We start from the raw sequence: 18,689 nt of genomic DNA, 5'->3' as shown, positions 1-18,689 counted from the left end.
ACCGAACTGAAAGCAAGGTTTGTCTATTGATTGTCACCCTAATACGGATGATAAATCCTCATGAAAGGGACATGTTCTTACAAGTCACGGAGGGCTGAAGAGACGTCTGCTCATGGTGAACACTATTTCACACCTCAGCTTAGATCATCTGCTTGCTGCAATGCTGATGAAAGACAATGATGAGAAGAAGTTTTATATGAGCATTTAGACAGCTTATTGTAAGCAACTATCCCCTCATGAAACTCTTTTTCTTGCTGTCAAGCAACATATCAGATGTAACTATGGACTCTTGTGATTCTATTGTTTTGCTTGTTAAAAGCAACATTTAAGTATTAGAACAGGGAAAGTGTGTTCAGTGTATGATTCCTAGACATTTGCACTCTGTGTACATAGATGACAAAGAAGGACAGGACAGGTGAGAGACAAAAACAGCTGGACATCATTCTGTATTCATTCAACAGTCTGATGGTGGAGGACGTCCTGTCCTAAATGTTGCCTCAACATGACAGCACAGAGCCCTCTGTCCCATCAGCTCTCTCAGGTTCTCAAGTTTGACCTCTGGTTTCATCCTCAGCAGCACCCTTGATTTTATCACCCTAACTGCCATCATCATCATCATCATCATTACTATCGCCATCATCATGCATACTTTGGCCACATTTAAACTTCACTTCATGTTTTTTATTGAACGTCTTTTCTGCCTCAGGCTTGCAAGTGTAACAAAGTCTTGTACAATATATAAAGTGCAACAACAAGAGAATGCAGATGGAGGGACTGGAAGAAAGACAGAACTGGAAAGACAAAAATGGATGTTTCATGACAGATTGGACCTTTGACTTTTCCGTACCCTTTCCATTCCTACTTATCCAAGATCCTGACATGTTATGAATCCCTGACCACCTCTGAACCCAAGCGACAGTGGAAAAAGTAGCCGTGGGCAGCCGTCGTCCTGACTAAAGTTTCTCCTCTTTATACCCAAACCAAGCCCCTTTGTTTCTTCCAGTGCCAAAAAAACTCTCCTCTTGAAATTCTTTCCTCTCGTTCTGGCCCAAACTTGCTTGCGTTGCACGAAGCCGTGATGCAGCTACAGCGCGCTGACGAGGAGGCGTAATGAAAACAAACGGTCTCTAAAAGCCATGAATCATGTGTGTCACCATCAAAGGGGAGGCTGATGTGGCTCCCTGCTGGGCTCCCATAAACCACTGGAAGTGATGGAGGAGGTGAGAGCTGATTTATACACACACAAACGTGCACGCATGCATAGGTGTAGCCGTGCACGCACACACCATGCACACAAGCGCATGCATCCCCCATGTCTTGGAGTTGAACAACAGTGCCATTTTCTTTAAAAGTGAATATTCATAATTACCAAATTTTGCATGCAAAACAGCGATAAAAAGTCAGTTTTATGTTATAATACCATTGAGTAACACTTAATTATAACAATCATTAATAAATTGTACATTTATAGTTAATTAAACATTAGCTAATAGTTATTTAACGGTTAACAAATAATGAAATCTGTTTTCTCATTTATTAAGTGATTGTAAATGTTTTTGACTTAATAATAGTTATCCAAATAATGTCTATAGATGAACTATACAATATTTAGTCACCATTTATTAAGTATTATAAACATAGCTGCAGTTTAATAATAAACAATTGCTTAATACATGGCTTATAACGTCATTATAAAGGGTTGCCTACCACTACATTTTTTTTCTTGCACAAAAGGGATCTAATGCAAAGCAAACGAACATCACCTGCAAGGTTTAGCTTTAATTTCATATAAACAACCAAACTCTAAAGAGATGAAGGATGACAGACTATTTGTATTCGATACATATCCATGACAAACCACTTCTCCCTTCACTGCCAATACGCATGAAGCCCAGCAACCTATCATTACAGTGTCCCAGGGAGGTAGCTAATGTTTCCAGCTACCATGAGGACTTATTAAGTATTTTACTGAGCCCCACAGTCAGCACAGTGTGGTCTCACAAGGCTAACCTTCACTGACATGTTAGAAGACACTTGACATTTAAAAAGAATTCAGTTTGGGGCCAAAAGAGAAAAGCAGCCCCTGTGTATTTTGTATTTAAAGTTTGAGTGGCTGGCTCTATGGATCAGGGAGATGATTTTTTGAGTGCACATTAAATTTATATAGCATTTGTCTATATACTAAGACAGTATGACAGCTGCTTATTGGTATCAAACAGTGATGATGTGTGGAAATTGGCAAATTTAGCATCAGCAATAACCTAAAGTGCATTTAGGTTATTTAGTTCAATGCATCTCCTTGTATCATGTCATTTAAATGAAGTTGTATCTGTATTGGTCTATTAATGTTAGGATGTTATGATCAAAAATGTATATTTATTTCTATTTCATTTCTTCCAGTGTTGAAATTAATTAACAAAATAAGTTCTTTCTTCCTCTTGTGGCGCCGTAGACCATGTAAACACGGCGGCCATTTTCCTCTGCAAACACCGTCAGGGTGGGAAGCTTGAATGCTGGGATAGTGTAATGCTGCTGTGTTTCAGGTTGCAAGTCGTGGGGGGGGGGGGGGGGGGGGGGGGTTGCTTTAGGACTAATTTGTGCCTTTTCTATCGTATCCTGTAACACCATTAAATGGTAACGTTAGCAAGGAAGTGGCTGAATGCCAACGGTAGCTTGCTGTTATTTTTTGTCTTACAGAAGCTAATGGGCTATCAAATTTGTAATTTTACATTGAAATACAGCCCGATGGCCCTCCAGATTTTCATGATCCATTATCTTTTCAGTTGCTGATCAATCAGGAAGCAGTGAAATGATAACAATATGTGAGATTTTCTACGTTTATACGACTTGAAACCTGGAAGACAGCATTACGACATTTGAGCTTACCACCCTCACCGTGATGAGGAAAATGGCCGCCATGTGAATAGGGTCTATTGATGCCCATGTTGTTTGGGAGCAGTTTGTCCCGAATACAAAATCAAAGAGTAAAAATAAAAATAAAAAAATTGTCCAACATCCAATGATGAATACATTTAAATGTGTCTAATATGGCCCCTACATACCCTTTAATGAATACAAGTGGATACCACAGTAACACACCTGCCTTCTTGTCTTCCCAGCTGCTGAACAAAGTGACTGTGATCCTCCCTGCACATCTCTGCTCCGTGCTACATTTCTGCTATTCTAATGGACTTTGATGCAAATGGAACTGTTTAGGTACCTCAGCCTCGGAGAAAAGAACCATATAGGAATATTAATCAGGATGCAGACTGACATGGGGAAAGAGGACTTTTCTCTGAACCAACTCAGCCAACAAAGATATGTCATTTACCACAATGAAACTGACAATACAGGTTGGATTTGTGTTCACAATTTGTGTTTCCAGCTATTTTTCATGCAGTTAAAGCCAGACTTTCAACCCGGACAGTGATTAATGTATTTGTCTGTTGTCCACCAGTTTACCGACAGAGAGGAGCATTTACTTGAAGTATATACAGTATGTGGTGCTTTACGAAAAAAATAACTGACACTGATACAGTACTACTGTCTTGTGATATAAATATCACAAGCAGGAGAAGCCCTGGAGAGCTGGATGTATGATACATACAGCACATCATTATTTTTCTTAAAAATAAAAGCTGTCCTCAAACTGTTCACGAGATTCTTGTTGTTCTGGTAAAACCAGATGATGAACGGTGAAAAGCTTTATACTGGCACCACACCCTCTGTGTCTCCTGTCTCTCTTGTTAAACTGTCTCTCTTGTTTTCCTTGACTTCCTCCTTCCCCCGGTCTTTTTTTTGTTGTTGTTTTTAATGAGGTCTGTGTGCCTTCGCCTGGTCAGTCAGGAACAGTTAATTCCTCCACAAAGAACACGTTAATGTGCAATTAAGGGCTCTGGGAATATTTATAGCCTGTTTGGACCTAGACTCTTAAGTTGTAGCTTGATCTTTTCAGCTATGCTACAGTGGCCTGCAGGTTAACTGTTGTGTATCCTGATAGTTTAGCAAGAGTTCAGTCATTAAAGCTTTCACACGAGGTTAGAGTAACACTGAACCAGGGAAATAGAATGACAGGACTACATTGATCAGTGTTGGCCATATTTTATGATGTCAAAGGATGAAAAAGAAAAAAATCAACTAATAGTCACATAACTGTTATGAGACCTCATATATAGGAACAACAATGCTCTCTTCAGTCTGCTGACATGGTTAACATAGCACCCTTGTTTTTGTGGCTTCACCATGAGTACAGTCACATGTAACGTTTAGCTATAACTTAACTTAACCGGTGCTCTGTTCATCCATTCTTCTACAACAAAACAGCATGCTTTGAGAAACAGTTAACAGTAATGTGAGCTTTATTAAATTCTCATGCAAAAACATGCAAAACACTGGTGCAACTAGTGAAAAGGCTCTGCTCACACCCAAACAAGAGTGTTCCTAGTTTTGGTGACCACGCTCAGGTCCGCTCAGGTTGATTTGTAATGGAAATGACACGATGTCAGCAAGCTGTGCAAATGAGAGCGATAAAGGTGTAAATTGTCTGGAATTAACTGGTGCGACAAAGCTAACAGCAGAGTGAGGGAGATCACACCCACGCAGTCCTGAGGAGCGGCCTAACCAAGCAAGTGAGCCACGGCTCTGAAGCCTTTTTCTTTTCAGTAAAAGAATCTTAAACCCTGTTCTTAAAGTCTCTGCAACTTCTGTATCAGGTTAAGTAGATGTTTTACAGGGAAGGCTATTTAATAGCGTGCTGTGCTGAAGTGCTGTTGCGTGGCTCAAAGTTCTGATTAATATAGTCTGCAGTGTATACTATATTGTTTAAGTGCAATCAAGTTTTATTTCAAGTTTCAAGCCTCAGTTTTATCTTGGATGAAGTGGGAGGTTTGCTTGTTCTGTGGAAGTTTTTAACAGGTGACTGGTCTAAGAGGATGAACAATAATATGTGTATGTCTTCACATCATTTCAAGACAGACAGTCTGATTGAAACAGAAATGTACCCAAGTGCTCACATAAGATTTAAAAAAAAGAAGAAAGGAACAAGGTAAAAAAAAAGGTTGTAACAATGAGTCAAAGTGATTACTTACTTATTAGGTCTACCATTCACAGAAAAGATGGGAAATTTATGAACTAGAAAATAGTAGTCAGTTCAATGTATGATTATTTTATCAGTGTACACATTTAAAATACATATTGACATCATTTGCACTGAAATGGCACGTCTTCCTATTCAAATAATGCTTTATTTTTTTTTTTAAAAAAACAAGCAGTTGTTACTGATGTTAACAATACTGGTTGTTAGCTGCATCTTGGATGTAACAAGCAATACTTTTTCAGACAATGTTTAACGTTATAGATTAATTTGTGTTCAATTTTGACTGTTTTCTTACTTCTCTAGTTAAAACTTCCATTCAAACGTTCGGAAATAAGTCGTTAGGGACAACCCTAAATAGAACCATGTGCACTTATAATATAACAAAACAAGGTTTTGAATGATGGCTGAGGCAGACATCCATATTTATTTGAGTTTTCTGGCAACATTTTAAGGAGTCGCTAAAGGAAGGAATTGACTTTACAAAAGATACATTTAATTGGATTACATACAGTACTAGCTTGATAATTTGCTCAACATTTTCCAACCTGGTAATATTCTGTTCATTCATTTTGACGTCTGTTGACGTAACTTTTCAGAAGCACATAACATTTCTTTTTCTAATAAGCTTTTCTTCTTCCTTAATTCACTTAAATTACTAACAAATAATTGTTATACACGCACACGTTATCTGCAAACAACAGCTTTTATATTATGATGGTTGGACAAAAAGGCAAGACAGCAAGAGTCTTTTACTTGGAAATTATTTTTTTAATCAAGAGGAAAAGACAAAAATAACAGTACAAAATAGACAATCTTTCTATACATACACATGGTAGGAAATGTGAACATGGTAGGAAATGTGATAACACATGTAGGTAAATAATAAAGAATAGCATGAAACAAAGATTTCAATGTCATGTTTATAGATACAGAGTTACTGTAAGTCCAGTTAGTTAAGCGTTACCAATACACATACTACTGAATGCGTCAAGGCACATGTGTGTCATGTGTATTTTGGTCTTGGAGTTTCTATTTACAGTGTCTTTCTTTAAGAAGAAGGTACAAATGACATCAGTAATAAAGGGAATTAAGAGTTGAGGCAGTACTGGCCTCTACATAAGACTAAAAAAACAGCCACTGGGAATATAATACAGGAGAGGTCATTTACAGTATCTGACGGACAAACACACACACTCTCTAACACTTACAGATGCATTAACAAAGCACATGCAATCACTAACATTCTCTCTCTCACACTCACACATATACTCAGACAACATTTACTTCATAGACACCACGTGCACCGGCTGGGCACGCTGTATAAGAGAGACACAGCATAGTTTAAATGCCGTCACTTGCTGTTAAGAACACTATGAACAACACTAAATTAATGACACACTTTACAGTTGCACCCATTATAGAACACCAATGTAATAATTCCTACTGGGATGGAGCAGTGGGGCAACAGCAATGCGATGGCAAAGTCTTCACTTTTGGTTTCCACTGTCCTCTTGTTTATTATCAAAGCTCAGAGGCCTTCTGTTGGGCAGACGATGCCCAGGGTCTGACTAAAGCAAACTCAACACTCATAGTTTCCTACGTGAATGCTGGACTGAAAATACTTCCTTCGGTTGGTCATATTAACTCATTGTGCAGATTGTATTTATCTAGATTTTACAAATGCGGCAAATCAAGTCTCTCTTTATCAAATCTTTGCTCAGAAGAGCTGAAATATCAGATTGTGCTGCTTCAAATGCAATCATGGATGTAAAATCTCAAAGGAAAGCTCTCAAGCAACAATTCTCAGACAAAGCCTTGCAAGAAGCAGCTAACTAGTCAAATCTGAATTTCATTAGTCTCAGTTTTAGTGTCTAGATGCTTTTAAGTAGCACCCTGAAAAAAAAAAGTCTGGCCACAAATTTAAACATTTAGACTCGACTATCTGCAGCTTTACTCTAAAAACATTAGTATTGGTCATCAAAAGTCTAAACAGATCAAACCTTGTGTGCATCAACAAGCAGTATTTTGCTACACCTCCAAACTAAGAAACACGATCCTGTTATTTTTCCCTTCTGGAATGCAGAGCCCTTACGTGCTCGTGTAACAGGGCAGTCAGGAAATTCTTTGAATGAACGAGCGACATGACCTCGACTTCAAACATCAGCTCAGATGATGGACTGACACGTTTAGCGTGGCACTGTCTACGTTGACTGTAAGAGCTGCTACTATGGAAAAACACTCGAGTTCACAAAAGACAATACCTTACTTTTTCTTAATTAGACTGTGATAAAGCCTGTAACTCCTAAAAACAGCATTCAAACCAAGCCAGGTCACTGTACACATCATCAAAACAAACGGTATACAAAAGTCTGCATATATGATGTGAACCTAAATCCACAGGTTCAAACATTGTTTTTTCAAAGTAGAGTCGCTGTAAGAGCAGTAATCATACTGGTCCCTTGTGTTGCTTCCATACAGTTGCCAAGTGCAGGCTAATTTAAGGCAGTTTTCTTTGGGTGATGTCCATTAAGTGCATTAACATTATTGCTACTATAAGAACAATACAATGGTCCTCAGTGGTGCCACGGTGGAATGAACGCTCCTTTAGTCTCTAATATAAACAATATGATACAGTATTCAATACTAGTGGTACATCAAAAGTTCATCATTGCTTTGTACATGTGTGTGTAGGTATGTATATGTGTACGTGTGTGCATTTAAGACACTGAACAGCAGTGAAAAATATCCTGCTCTTAAAATCTTGCCTACTTTGCAGATTAACTTCATAGGAAATCTGACTCGTCAATATTTCGGCTGATACGTGTCCTTAGAGTGAGTCAGAGACTTCATAAGACATCTCAGAAGAAGAGTGGGAAACGTATAAGAAACATCATCCAGATCATCAAAAAACTATTAAATAACCTACAGAGAGGAGTTGGATTTTTTCCCAGAGCTTTGGAATTTCTTATGGTTCACATTATGGAATGAACAGTGCAATAAAACAACAAGGACATTTGCCTCTTCTTTGTTTCTACAAAACCACAGTTGTCCATTTTGTGTCTTCATTTTCTCTTTCTCACTCCAGTTCTTTGTTGTCTTCTTTAGTGGTTAAACTGTGTGTAATGACATCATTAAAACAGACAAATCTCCATATTCTTCCTTTCTGTGTTGTGGCCACTTCCTCTTGTTGAAATTTTTGCATTTTATTAATCAGCTGTATGCATATATATGCTTTCACCTGATGTCATTGGTTCATTCTGCCATTTGCATCCCATTTGGTCTACTTTTGCTTCAAAGTGGCAGAAGAGAAAGGAATTTATAATCCAAAGTCTCCATCTGAAACCTGATGTTGGTCCTTACGTTAAGGCAAAGTTAAGGCAACAACACAGCTGCTGGTACATAGTGCTTTGAGAAGAATCAGAGCTAGACTCTGAATTCTGTCTGTTCTTTTAAGGTTTGTGGTCACAGAGCTGTGGTACTGGACCTCCAACAACACACACACAATCCACTGTCAGTCAGCAGACATGAAAAGTCGATTACAAATCTTCTGGTATTGCTCTTTGGTGAGGTTTCAGAAGGTTTCTCAGTTGCAGGTAGTGCTGCTGGCTTCAGTTGAGTGGTGACCAGCATTGAGGTGCTCATGCGGCAGGTCTGAGGAGGTTCAGCATGGTGTGTCGGTGGATGTGCATGTGTGTGACTAAGGCAGATGGGCGGGGCTCAGTGGCATTACAAACACATCCCCTTTATTGGTCATGTGACAGCGCAGGAGATCCGAGGCTTCAGGTGCGGCCCAAATCCTGATAGTGAGTTCTGTGAGGTGATTGGTCAGATTCTTCTACATGGAGTCACTGTCGTGCTCCATTGGCTCGTCAGGGATGCTGGAGGAGAGGGTGAGAAACAGATGTGAGCAGAGAGCTGGGAGAGTTAGTGTCAACATCAGGCGTGAAAATGTGTGTGTGTGTGTGTGTGTACCTCTTGTTGGACAGAACTCCCACAGAGAGTGAGGCCAAAGCATTGACGGCATCTGTTTCCTCACAGTCTCTTCTCTGAGCAGCCAGGTAGGACAGACCTACTGATCCACTGTAGGCCTTCAAACTCTGCCAGTACTGACCTGCAACACCCACATATATACAGGTTACTGTAACTGTTATCATGCAACACCACACTGATGTGGCTGCCGTTTGGTTTCAGCAGGATTACATACAGAAATAAATAAGTGTCAAAATAACCACAGAAATGTGTACTGCTCACTTTGTAATTGTATGACAGTCTGCAGGGAGCGGACTGCGTTAGCGTTGGGCTTCTGGAGCAGGACTTCTTCTGCCAGTGGGTCCTACAGAACAGAGATACAACAATGGGACAATCAGCATACTTGTATTCTGGCATCTTTTCAATGGCTACATATCTAGTTAAGAAGCAACTAAAGAGATATAATAAAAGATATTCAGCTTTATATTGTTATCAGGGTCAATATTATATCCACAGCAAAACAATAAAAAAAATACTTCAATTACTGTCCAAAAGTACAGATACTTCCTGAGTCCATAGACGTATATAAATGTAAAAATGCATATTTTCTACAGTAAGTCGTATTACACTTAACTATGTATTCCATAATTAAGTGTTTCTATAAACTATTTGTTTAGTACTTTCTTCATTTTTAGTTGAGAAAAGTAAAAAGGAGAAAAATAACAAATTCCATCTCTAAATTTCGCTGATATTTTCTGTCATGTCTGACCTTTCCATAAATTCAAATTCCACAAAGCCTGGAAAGCATTTCAGCACTGAATACATACAATTCCTTCATCTGTTAAATAAACAGATGAGCCTGTTAAACAGACGTGTTAACAAAAACTCCATTACCCAGCATGCCTTACCTGTATGCCCAGGAGTGCACTGACACAGGCTTCAGAAGCGTCACAGATAGCTGTAAGGTCGTGACCTCCCTCAAGGGCCAAAACCACACGACCTCCTGCTAGAGACATGAGCTGGCGGGTCAGGAAGCTGAAACCTGTGGTGGACACACACACACACACACATGTTAACATGTTGTATGAACAATGACATTAAAGCTTAGCAATCATGAGACCTCTTACTGTAAGACTTACCAAATGAGTTATGTTAGAATTTCCAATATTGTATGAAAACAAATGTATATTTTTACCTTGTGGAGCCTCCCACAGAAACATACCAACTACTGATTACTATAATTATGGTTACATCAGTGATGCAGGGATCTACAGCAGAAGGCACAACTGCTGCTCTTCGGTCCACGCTTGACAGGAGCTGTAATAATCTATTAATATCTCTAAATACCCACAGGACCATAAAGTTCTTACTGGTATCCCTTGCTAAAAACGAGACTCTGAGGTAAAGAGTGGAGGAGACTGTGCAGTCTGTGGTAGAGTACTGTGCTTACATTTGGCGGAGACCTTGTACCCTCCCAGAGGAGCGGGGTTTCCCTCGGCGGCATCAAACCCAGCTGACACCAGGACGACGTCCGGAGAGAACTCCTGAGCGATGGGCATCACCACAGACCTGTCAACACACAATCACACAGGCCACTGTCACTTCACTGTGCTGTTGCAGTTCCTTCTGGTTGCCAACAGAGGTTGACACAAGTCATATATTACACAACACTGGCTAAAGGAAAACACCAGTGTGTAATTTTTAGTTATTTTTTCATTTAACCAATAATTCCAATGAAAAGCCTGCTGCGTTTGTTCTGCTGCAGGTTTGTGTGATCTCCTGGCTGTAACATGCACCCATTGTTTTATAACAACACACCAAAGAGGTCAGACACACACTGCTGCAGAGACAAACAAAATCCAACATTTTAAATGACGTGTGTCGTAGATATTTTCTGATATGTGCACATTCGAGCCTTAATTATATAGTTCAACTCAGAGAACAGAATGAGAGGAAACTGGTCATTTAGTCAAAGGAAGAGAGAGTTCCTATACAAGTCTCAATGATAACTTAAGAAATCTGGACTCTGAGACTCAAATCAACACTATTCTACCCGTCCACATACATAGTTTTGACCAACTATTTGAAAGCTATAAAAGAGGAAACTCTGTGGTCAATGCTTGTCAACTTGCAGCAACTGTCAAAAAGCAACGCTTACTACTGTTACACTGAAAAAACTACTGTTAATATTGCTGTAGTGACAACACCACTGAGACATCACTGAGAAGAGCTGGGTTTGGTATTTAGTAAGTCGCTTGGTATTAAAGCAGCATGGTTAAATCACTGCTGACATGTTGGCAAAATGCATTTGTATTGAACAAGATAGAAAGTAAGAGGAAAGAGGAAAGTACACTTATTAAAAGAAGCACATTGACCAAACAATCATATTACACATTCACAACCAGTTGCAGCCCACATCTCAGTTTATTTAAAGTTGCTGATGGATGGACTTTAACTCTGATTTATTTCATCAGTTTGCTCAGTAAGACCATCAGTGAAATGTAGCAGTTTCAAATCAAACCGGGCAGTCTCCTGGTGATGACACATATTTATGATCAAATCTAAAGAAGTTGTTAACGTGACAAGTGAAACCAAGGTTTGCTGATCCCAGACTCACAGCTCAAGCAGAGCTGACAAAGGACTATTGTTTCTCTGCTGGAAAAGCTGCACAGCCTCCAGTAAGACAAGTCTGCTTGACAAAGTCATATTGTTTTGTCAGTTCTTATAGCTGCTCCGTGTTATGTGTGGACTTCAAACAGATGAAGATTTCCTTAATGCTATTGTTGTCAGGAAGAGAGCAGTGCTGTCCCAAGGCGGAGAGAGGCTCAACGCTGCGGCTCGATGATGTCGGCGGAGTTCAAAGCCTGAGTGTGTGAGTCTGTTTCCCATTAGAGGCTTGTCACTCTCCTCACGTCATTGACAACACAGAGAAAAGAGGAAAAACAGTCCATCTGGGATCCATTTACCTTCATTATTCTGCCTGGGGACTTTGGAGACCTCCCTCCCTCCCGTTCATATACACACACATACACACACACATATTCGAGCACACACGCACATATCCAAACACATACTGCTGTCATGACTGCATGCAGATGGACAACATGAGCTCATGGACAAAAATGAGGACACACAGAGATAAAACACATAAAACGCATTCCAGTATGAGCACATACACGCAAACGCACAACACACACATATACAACACACACACATTTACAGATGCATGATAAATAAATAATCTTCCTGTTGGTGGAAATTTTTATTCATTAAATAATTTCAATCCATGAACAAAAACTTTATCATAGTCTTGTGGATATGAAGCACATTGTGCACACACTCCTCACTCCTCCCCACATATACACACACACCTAACCGCAAAACCCAGCCCCACCTCCCCTGTAGACCCATTAAAGCTGCCAGGCTCCCCCCAGAGAGAAACTACAGACAAACTAATGGAAAGATGGAGGGAAAGAGGGAGGGCGGAGGAGAGGAGGGGCCTCCTTATGAAAGATCAATCAAAGGAGGAGAGGCAGAGGGAGAATGTGTTTGTGTGTGTGTAGGGGGGTGGTGGTGATGGTGGTGGTGGTGAGGGTCGAGGTGATGGAAAAAAAGACGGCTGAGGGTGAAGGATAAGGTGCAAATGCAGCAAAGCTCCCCTCTGAAGTTGAAGCACTCACAAACTTTAACCCATAAAATGTATGCCATTAAATGGCTTATACACTTAATTGCATTTTTTTTTTTTCCACTGACCGTTCAACATTTGCAAACTTTATTAATTACAAAGCGGATGCATGGTGTGGAAGTGGTGGGTGGGAGGCGAGGGGCCTTTTAGATTTGGACTGCATGAAAGGAAAAATGCTGTTTTTGAGCTGTTAAGGCAGCGTGCCTCTCCATTTAAGCTTGAAAATAGATTATGTGGACCCACAGGTTAATCACAATGACTATTAGTGATTATTTTCAAAACAGCACAAAATATTAACAGCTTTTCATTCTCAGTAAATGCAGGGCATTTATTTACATATTCTGCACCTTTGCTGCAGCTATGCTCTGGACAACAACATGCACTAAAAAGATGAGATTTTAAAGATCTTTTTATTGTAAATTACCGAATGTCAAATTAGGGTTTGGCGACCGCTGATGTTTTGGGTCTGTAGGACATTGAGACATTGCATGTTATATGGCGCTTTACAGTTAAACTGTACTGTGACCTTTGACCTCAGTGGCTAAAATGGTGACAAGGTAATCGTTCAAGTCTACCTTTGATGCATGCAGGGCTGCAACTAACAATTATTTTCATTGTTGATTAATTTCTTGACTAACTGACTAGTTGTTGGATCTGTAAAACTTGATCAATGTTTCCCAAAGGCAGAGAAGACTTCCTCAAATGTCTCTTTTTGTCCACAACCTTAAGGTATTCAGTTAAACGTCAAAGAGGAGTAAAGAAACCAGCAAGTATTCACATCCCAGAAGCTGGAATCAGAGAATTTTGACTTTGTTCATAAAAAAATGACTCAAAATGATTAATCGATTATCAACATAGTTCTAGTAAATGACAACAAATCAACTAATTGATTAATCATTGCAGCTCAGATTGCATGCCATCTGTCTGTTGAACCACATTTCCTGTCATACATCTAACTATATATGAGCTAACAATGGCAACAAGTGACCTAAATGCTTACTTATATCTTGTACATATAAATGGCACGGATTCTGTTTTTCTATTTGATCGCATTGGTAGAAATCTGACTCTCTATAGCATACAGCTTCAATTTCATCTGGAACCTGGGATCACATCACATCTTAAAATCATTATTATTTTCTATAACTGAGCAGACAATGATGTGAAAAGTCTTGATGTGGTGAACTTTCACCATCTGGGGCTCCAGGCAGATTGAAACAAACAGAGGATTACTTAGAACTTCTATTAGGTCCAGATCTGAAAACTGGGCCATACGATTGGCATTATGTAATAAAAATGATACTTTGAATCAGTTTTGTCGTTCCCATTGAAGTTGAGGAGGCACATCCCTCTCAGCTGTCCCTGGATCTGATGACTTTGGACACTGGTTCAGTTCAATTTTGTCATTAAATACTTGTCAAAACATTTTCTGTTTTAAATTTGAAAACAAAAAAAATGTTTTTCCGTATTTTATCATGATATTGAGCTCTGGAAGGTACAAACATCTCTCTTTGATGTACTCTACATAGAGAACACAGAAATGTCCAAAAACTTTAGGGAGGTCCCTCACCATAAAAACAGAACACTGCAGCATTACCTCGTCCATTGCACTCACCACTTTGTCCAGTTCTGATGTTAAGGAACAAACAGGGAGGGACACATTTGAATCTAAATTATGAGCAGATGGATCTGCAAACATCAAATGTTACACAATTCAAAGCTACATTACATTATTTTCCTCAGACTCTAAGATACCTGAGACACTACTTGATTTCAGACTAAATCCAGTAAAATTGTTTTTCTCCAATCACTATCGAAAGGTCAATATATACCTACATTATAGGACCACTTTTGTCACCATCAGCCAGATGAATATTACACTTTTTCTCTTTTAACCAAATGCTTTGACTATCCCCCCAGAGACGTAATCTAATCTAACCGGTCTTGCTCAGCTTGCAAGTAAATTTTGAGTGTAGGCAAAATCGGACATGCCGCTCCAATGGAGGTGAACTGTTCCTCCTCAAAAACACTGGGTGCACAACCCCCCCTGCTCTGAGTCATTTTCATTGGTAAACTTGTCTTTCTGCTGCTGTGCTCTACAGGAAGGTCAGAGGTCAGGGTCATGCTATAAAGTGCTTGCAGGGAATCAGTGTTCAAAAAGACTTAAAAAGGCAGGACAGCCTCCTTAGCATCAGGGTTTCTGCCTTTTGATATCTAAAACTCCCCAAATGTTTGAATAAATCTCATTGATTGTAATGGATCTTTTGTTTTGTTGGAGATACACAGTAATGACAGGAGCTAAAAACACTGAGGCAGATCAATGGTGAAGATCGTTTTATGTTGAGCGTTTGAACTTGTGTGTTTGTGCACAAGTACTGTATATAAACATATGCATGAATCAAAGTCTGTGACTTTGCTACTGTGCCTCTTTTCCAGTAACCCTGCGGTTGCCACAGTTAACTTGGGGTTAGATGCACCAGACAACCAAAAAGCCCACACTACTGAAACTTTATTGGTGCCAAACACCCACCGATCACAATTATCCAACCCACAAGCAGGAAGTAACGGTCTGCAATCTGTCAAACACAAGACCTTGAGACCGTTTACTGTAAAGCATCTGAAGTTATTGGAAAAAGGGTGCGCCAGACACATGCTCTCCAAATGACAAAGATTATTAATTACGCAAGAAGTACGTCAGAGGCAATGTTAAGCTGATCAGAGGCTCAGCTTAAGTGTGTTTGTTGTGGCTCAGTTTAAAGGAAATGAGGGAAATTGTCTGATTAAAGCTCCAATGAATATCCTTATCCTGATCAATTAAAACTGGAACACAGCTGGTGGCAAAACTATTGGGACTGACTGGTGTCTAATCTACTAGATTTCACATCCAAGACATGAATTAAAGACAGATAAACTATCTGCTTTCAATATGTATTTGGCTAATGTTCAGAGCATGTTGAAACAGGAAGAAAACATCTATTTTTGTTCACTTTCTCTGATCATGGAAATTTTTTTTGCTCCATCCTTAATGAAAAAGAGCTGCTATGTCCTTATAAATAACTTGCAGGCCACCATTTAAGACAAAATAAAGCGAAAAAGGCATGAGTCAGCCATTTTACACTTTCTGTTGTCTATCACAGACACAACCCAGAAGATTTCCATGTTTCCATGAATGCCCCGCAACAACTTCCCTACATTAGATTCAATAGACAAGAAAAGCTTTTTAAACTTCTTTTTGGAAGTCTCATTTGAGAAGTGGTAGTATACTGTAAACTGTACAATGTGTCTGTACAATTCTGTCAATTGACAACCACAAACACACAAATGAGTGACAAATCAAATTTAAATAAGAAAGTGGCAAACCATAATGAATGCATGTACTTCAACATAGGGCTGGGGAGTATGGCCTTAAAATAATATGCCAATATTTTATGTCAAGACACACAATATACTGCATGTTATGAAATCTCCTTAAAGGTACTTCATAAATGGGACTGGGCAACAAAATCAAATATAATATATAATATCAAGCGTAGCGTTAGTTCTGGCAGGCCACGACGTCAAGCGCTAAATCAGCTTCAACAGCGTAGCTGTCAACACGGAGCAGATCAGCTGATGGCTCAGCTGACTCCCCGTGCCAGCTTCCTATTGGGAAATTGCATTCAGAGCGCACTATTTAAACTGCTCTAGCCCGACCTCACTTGCTGCTTCCTCTGCTGGCTCTTTGCAACAACCCACCTCCACCCCAGCGCCTCCTGTCATCTGTTATGAATATTACCATTGTATCTTGTCGGTTGCTTTGCTCTGTCTGGGTTTTTCTTTGCTGCTGCGCTCCCTGCTTATGCCGTTCATGATGGCTCATGAAGGGCAGGAAGGTGTGCTCTTCCTGCCTCAGGCTTTCCACGCAAGCGCGTGGAAGAGCAGGGGGTCCCAGAACAGTACCATACCGCCAAATGAAACTTGTGCAAGTAAATAAAGATTATTTTGACAAAGTGGTCCTGACTGAAATGATATTTTTAACCAACTTCCTTGAAATCGACACTGCAACAATACTTCAGTGATGATTATTGGTACTTTAAACAATTATTTTTTATAAATAATCATCAGTTATGTGTATATAATGACTAAGTGGATAAAGGCAAGTAATAAAACAACTAGAACAGTCTGGTAAGTTCAGGAAATTATATCATTACTCTAATGCAGCCTTTAAATCCAAGAAAAGACACTTATGCCATAACATGATACTGTAAATAATGATATATATTATATATAATACAGGTATATTGGCCAGCTCTATTTCCATTAAAAGCACAAGGCGTCACTGAATGTTTTTATGAGGATGCAAATTATTTAAATCATATTCTCTCTCCTTTGCAGTCACCAGATCTGAACCAAACTGAACACCTATGGGAGATTTTGGAGCAACATGAGGTGGTGATCACCCCTGCAGTGTAGTTCCAAACACTTGGAATACATGCTGTAAAAAACTTAACAACACTTAACGTTGGGTTTTTCCCCTAATATGACACAATCTTATCTTATAAACTTGATTTGCAGTGTTAAAAGAGAGCAGTAATTGCTTGAACCTGAATGCAGCGAGGTACTCAGCATCTCCCATGGGTGGGTCCAGTCCTCCTGTCCACGCCACATTAACATTGAAGCCCTCACCTGCTCCAGAACCAACCTAAGCCAAAAATACATGTTACATTTCATTCATGCGGTTCCATGATTCAATAAAAAATATGTAGTTTATTTGTAAGGTTCTAATCATGCATGGGCTTCAATGTGCCGGGGAAATCACCCACCTCAGCTGGAGACCCACTGCCAGGGAAGAAGTTTCCATCGTCATAGCGATGAAGAGAGATGTAGAGGATGCTAGGGTCACTGTAAAACACTTCCTGGGTGCCGTTGCCATGGTGGACATCCTAGAAACAGGATGAGGGGAGACATATTAATATAATAGAAAGCAATGCTATCGGACATAAATTCACAATCGAGTATCACAGACATGCTTTATCTCTACAAAGAGTATTAGGGGATTATTACAGTGACTGTGTTTTCATCAATATGAACAACAACAGTGAAAACACCAGCATGAGGCCAGAGCTGTCTTACCCAGTCAACGATGAGGATCTTGCTGACACTGAGCTTGTGTTGGAGCTGCTTGGCGGCAATGGCCACAGAATTGAAGTAACAGAAACCCCTAACAGACACAGACAGAAGAAAAAATAAGAGTTAAACTACACATCTAAGGAAAGAAAAAATACTGAATTTCTCTCTTTTAGCTCTTATTTCTTTTGCTCAGCTGTATAAGACATGATGAACAGTTATGGGAATGTTGGAAAGGCTCTGTGTACACCTGTCTGTTCTTGATACAAGATTGTAGCTCTCAGGATAAATAAGAAGAAGATTGGTAGTCCAAAAACAACACACACACAAAAAACACAAAAAAGTATTAATCTTCCTTATTTTGTCCCTGTGTTTTCTCTTTATCATGTCATAAATATCCTGTACTGAGAAGCTGCTGACAGTGCAGCAAGGGCAGGAAAATTCACAATGTTCAGGCTGAGCATGTAAATCTCACACACACACACACACACACATACACACTTACATTGGATTGGAGGGGTCTGCGTGATGCCCTGGCGGTCTGACTACAGCGAAACCGTTCTGTGAAGAAGATTTTATTAATCAGTGTTTCACACGATGAGAAACTTCAAATGTAGCAACTACAATCTTTAAATAATAAACTTAAGAACTTTTCAGTACTATTTAAAAGACAGTGAGGTTAATTAGAGTCAACTTCATCTTTACTATCCCAGTTAAACATTTCATGGATACACAACATCAAATGATGAGTTCTTACAATGTAAAGACAATGGAAGCCATTCAAGATACTTATTATCCTGTTTTGTATACATTCCCTATGACATGTATAGCTTA

At 39.5% G+C, this 18,689-nt stretch overlaps 1 protein-coding gene across 3 annotated transcripts in view; it reads right to left on the bottom strand.

Moving 5' to 3' along the window:
• Positions 1-8,043: 8,043 nt before the first annotated feature.
• Positions 8,044-18,689, bottom strand: part of hdac7a (histone deacetylase 7a) — a 62,964-nt gene continuing 52,318 nt past the window's right edge. For 2 of the 3 annotated variants that reach the window (XM_073469911.1, XM_073469913.1), the window contains 9 exons: positions 18,361-18,416; positions 17,862-17,949; positions 17,552-17,671; positions 17,333-17,430; positions 10,515-10,633; positions 9,973-10,106; positions 9,347-9,428; positions 9,068-9,206; positions 8,847-8,973 (listed from right to left, as the gene is read on the bottom strand). In XM_073469911.1, coding sequence (XP_073326012.1) covers positions 8,931-8,973; positions 9,068-9,206; positions 9,347-9,428; positions 9,973-10,106; positions 10,515-10,633; positions 17,333-17,430; positions 17,552-17,671; positions 17,862-17,949; positions 18,361-18,416 — 879 coding nt within the window. In that variant the 3' untranslated portion in view covers positions 8,847-8,930. Of the gene's footprint in view, positions 8,974-9,067; positions 9,207-9,346; positions 9,429-9,972; positions 10,107-10,514; positions 10,634-17,332; positions 17,431-17,551; positions 17,672-17,861; positions 17,950-18,360; positions 18,417-18,689 lie in introns of all 3 variants that reach the window. The other variant, XM_073469912.1, reaches the window with a different exon arrangement.

Source organism: Pagrus major, chromosome 7 (genome assembly GCF_040436345.1).
Source record: "Pagrus major chromosome 7, Pma_NU_1.0".
Taxonomy (NCBI): domain Eukaryota; kingdom Metazoa; phylum Chordata; class Actinopteri; order Spariformes; family Sparidae; genus Pagrus; species Pagrus major.
Note: the sequence above shows the minus strand (reverse complement) of the source record. Positions and strands in the feature narration are given on the sequence as shown.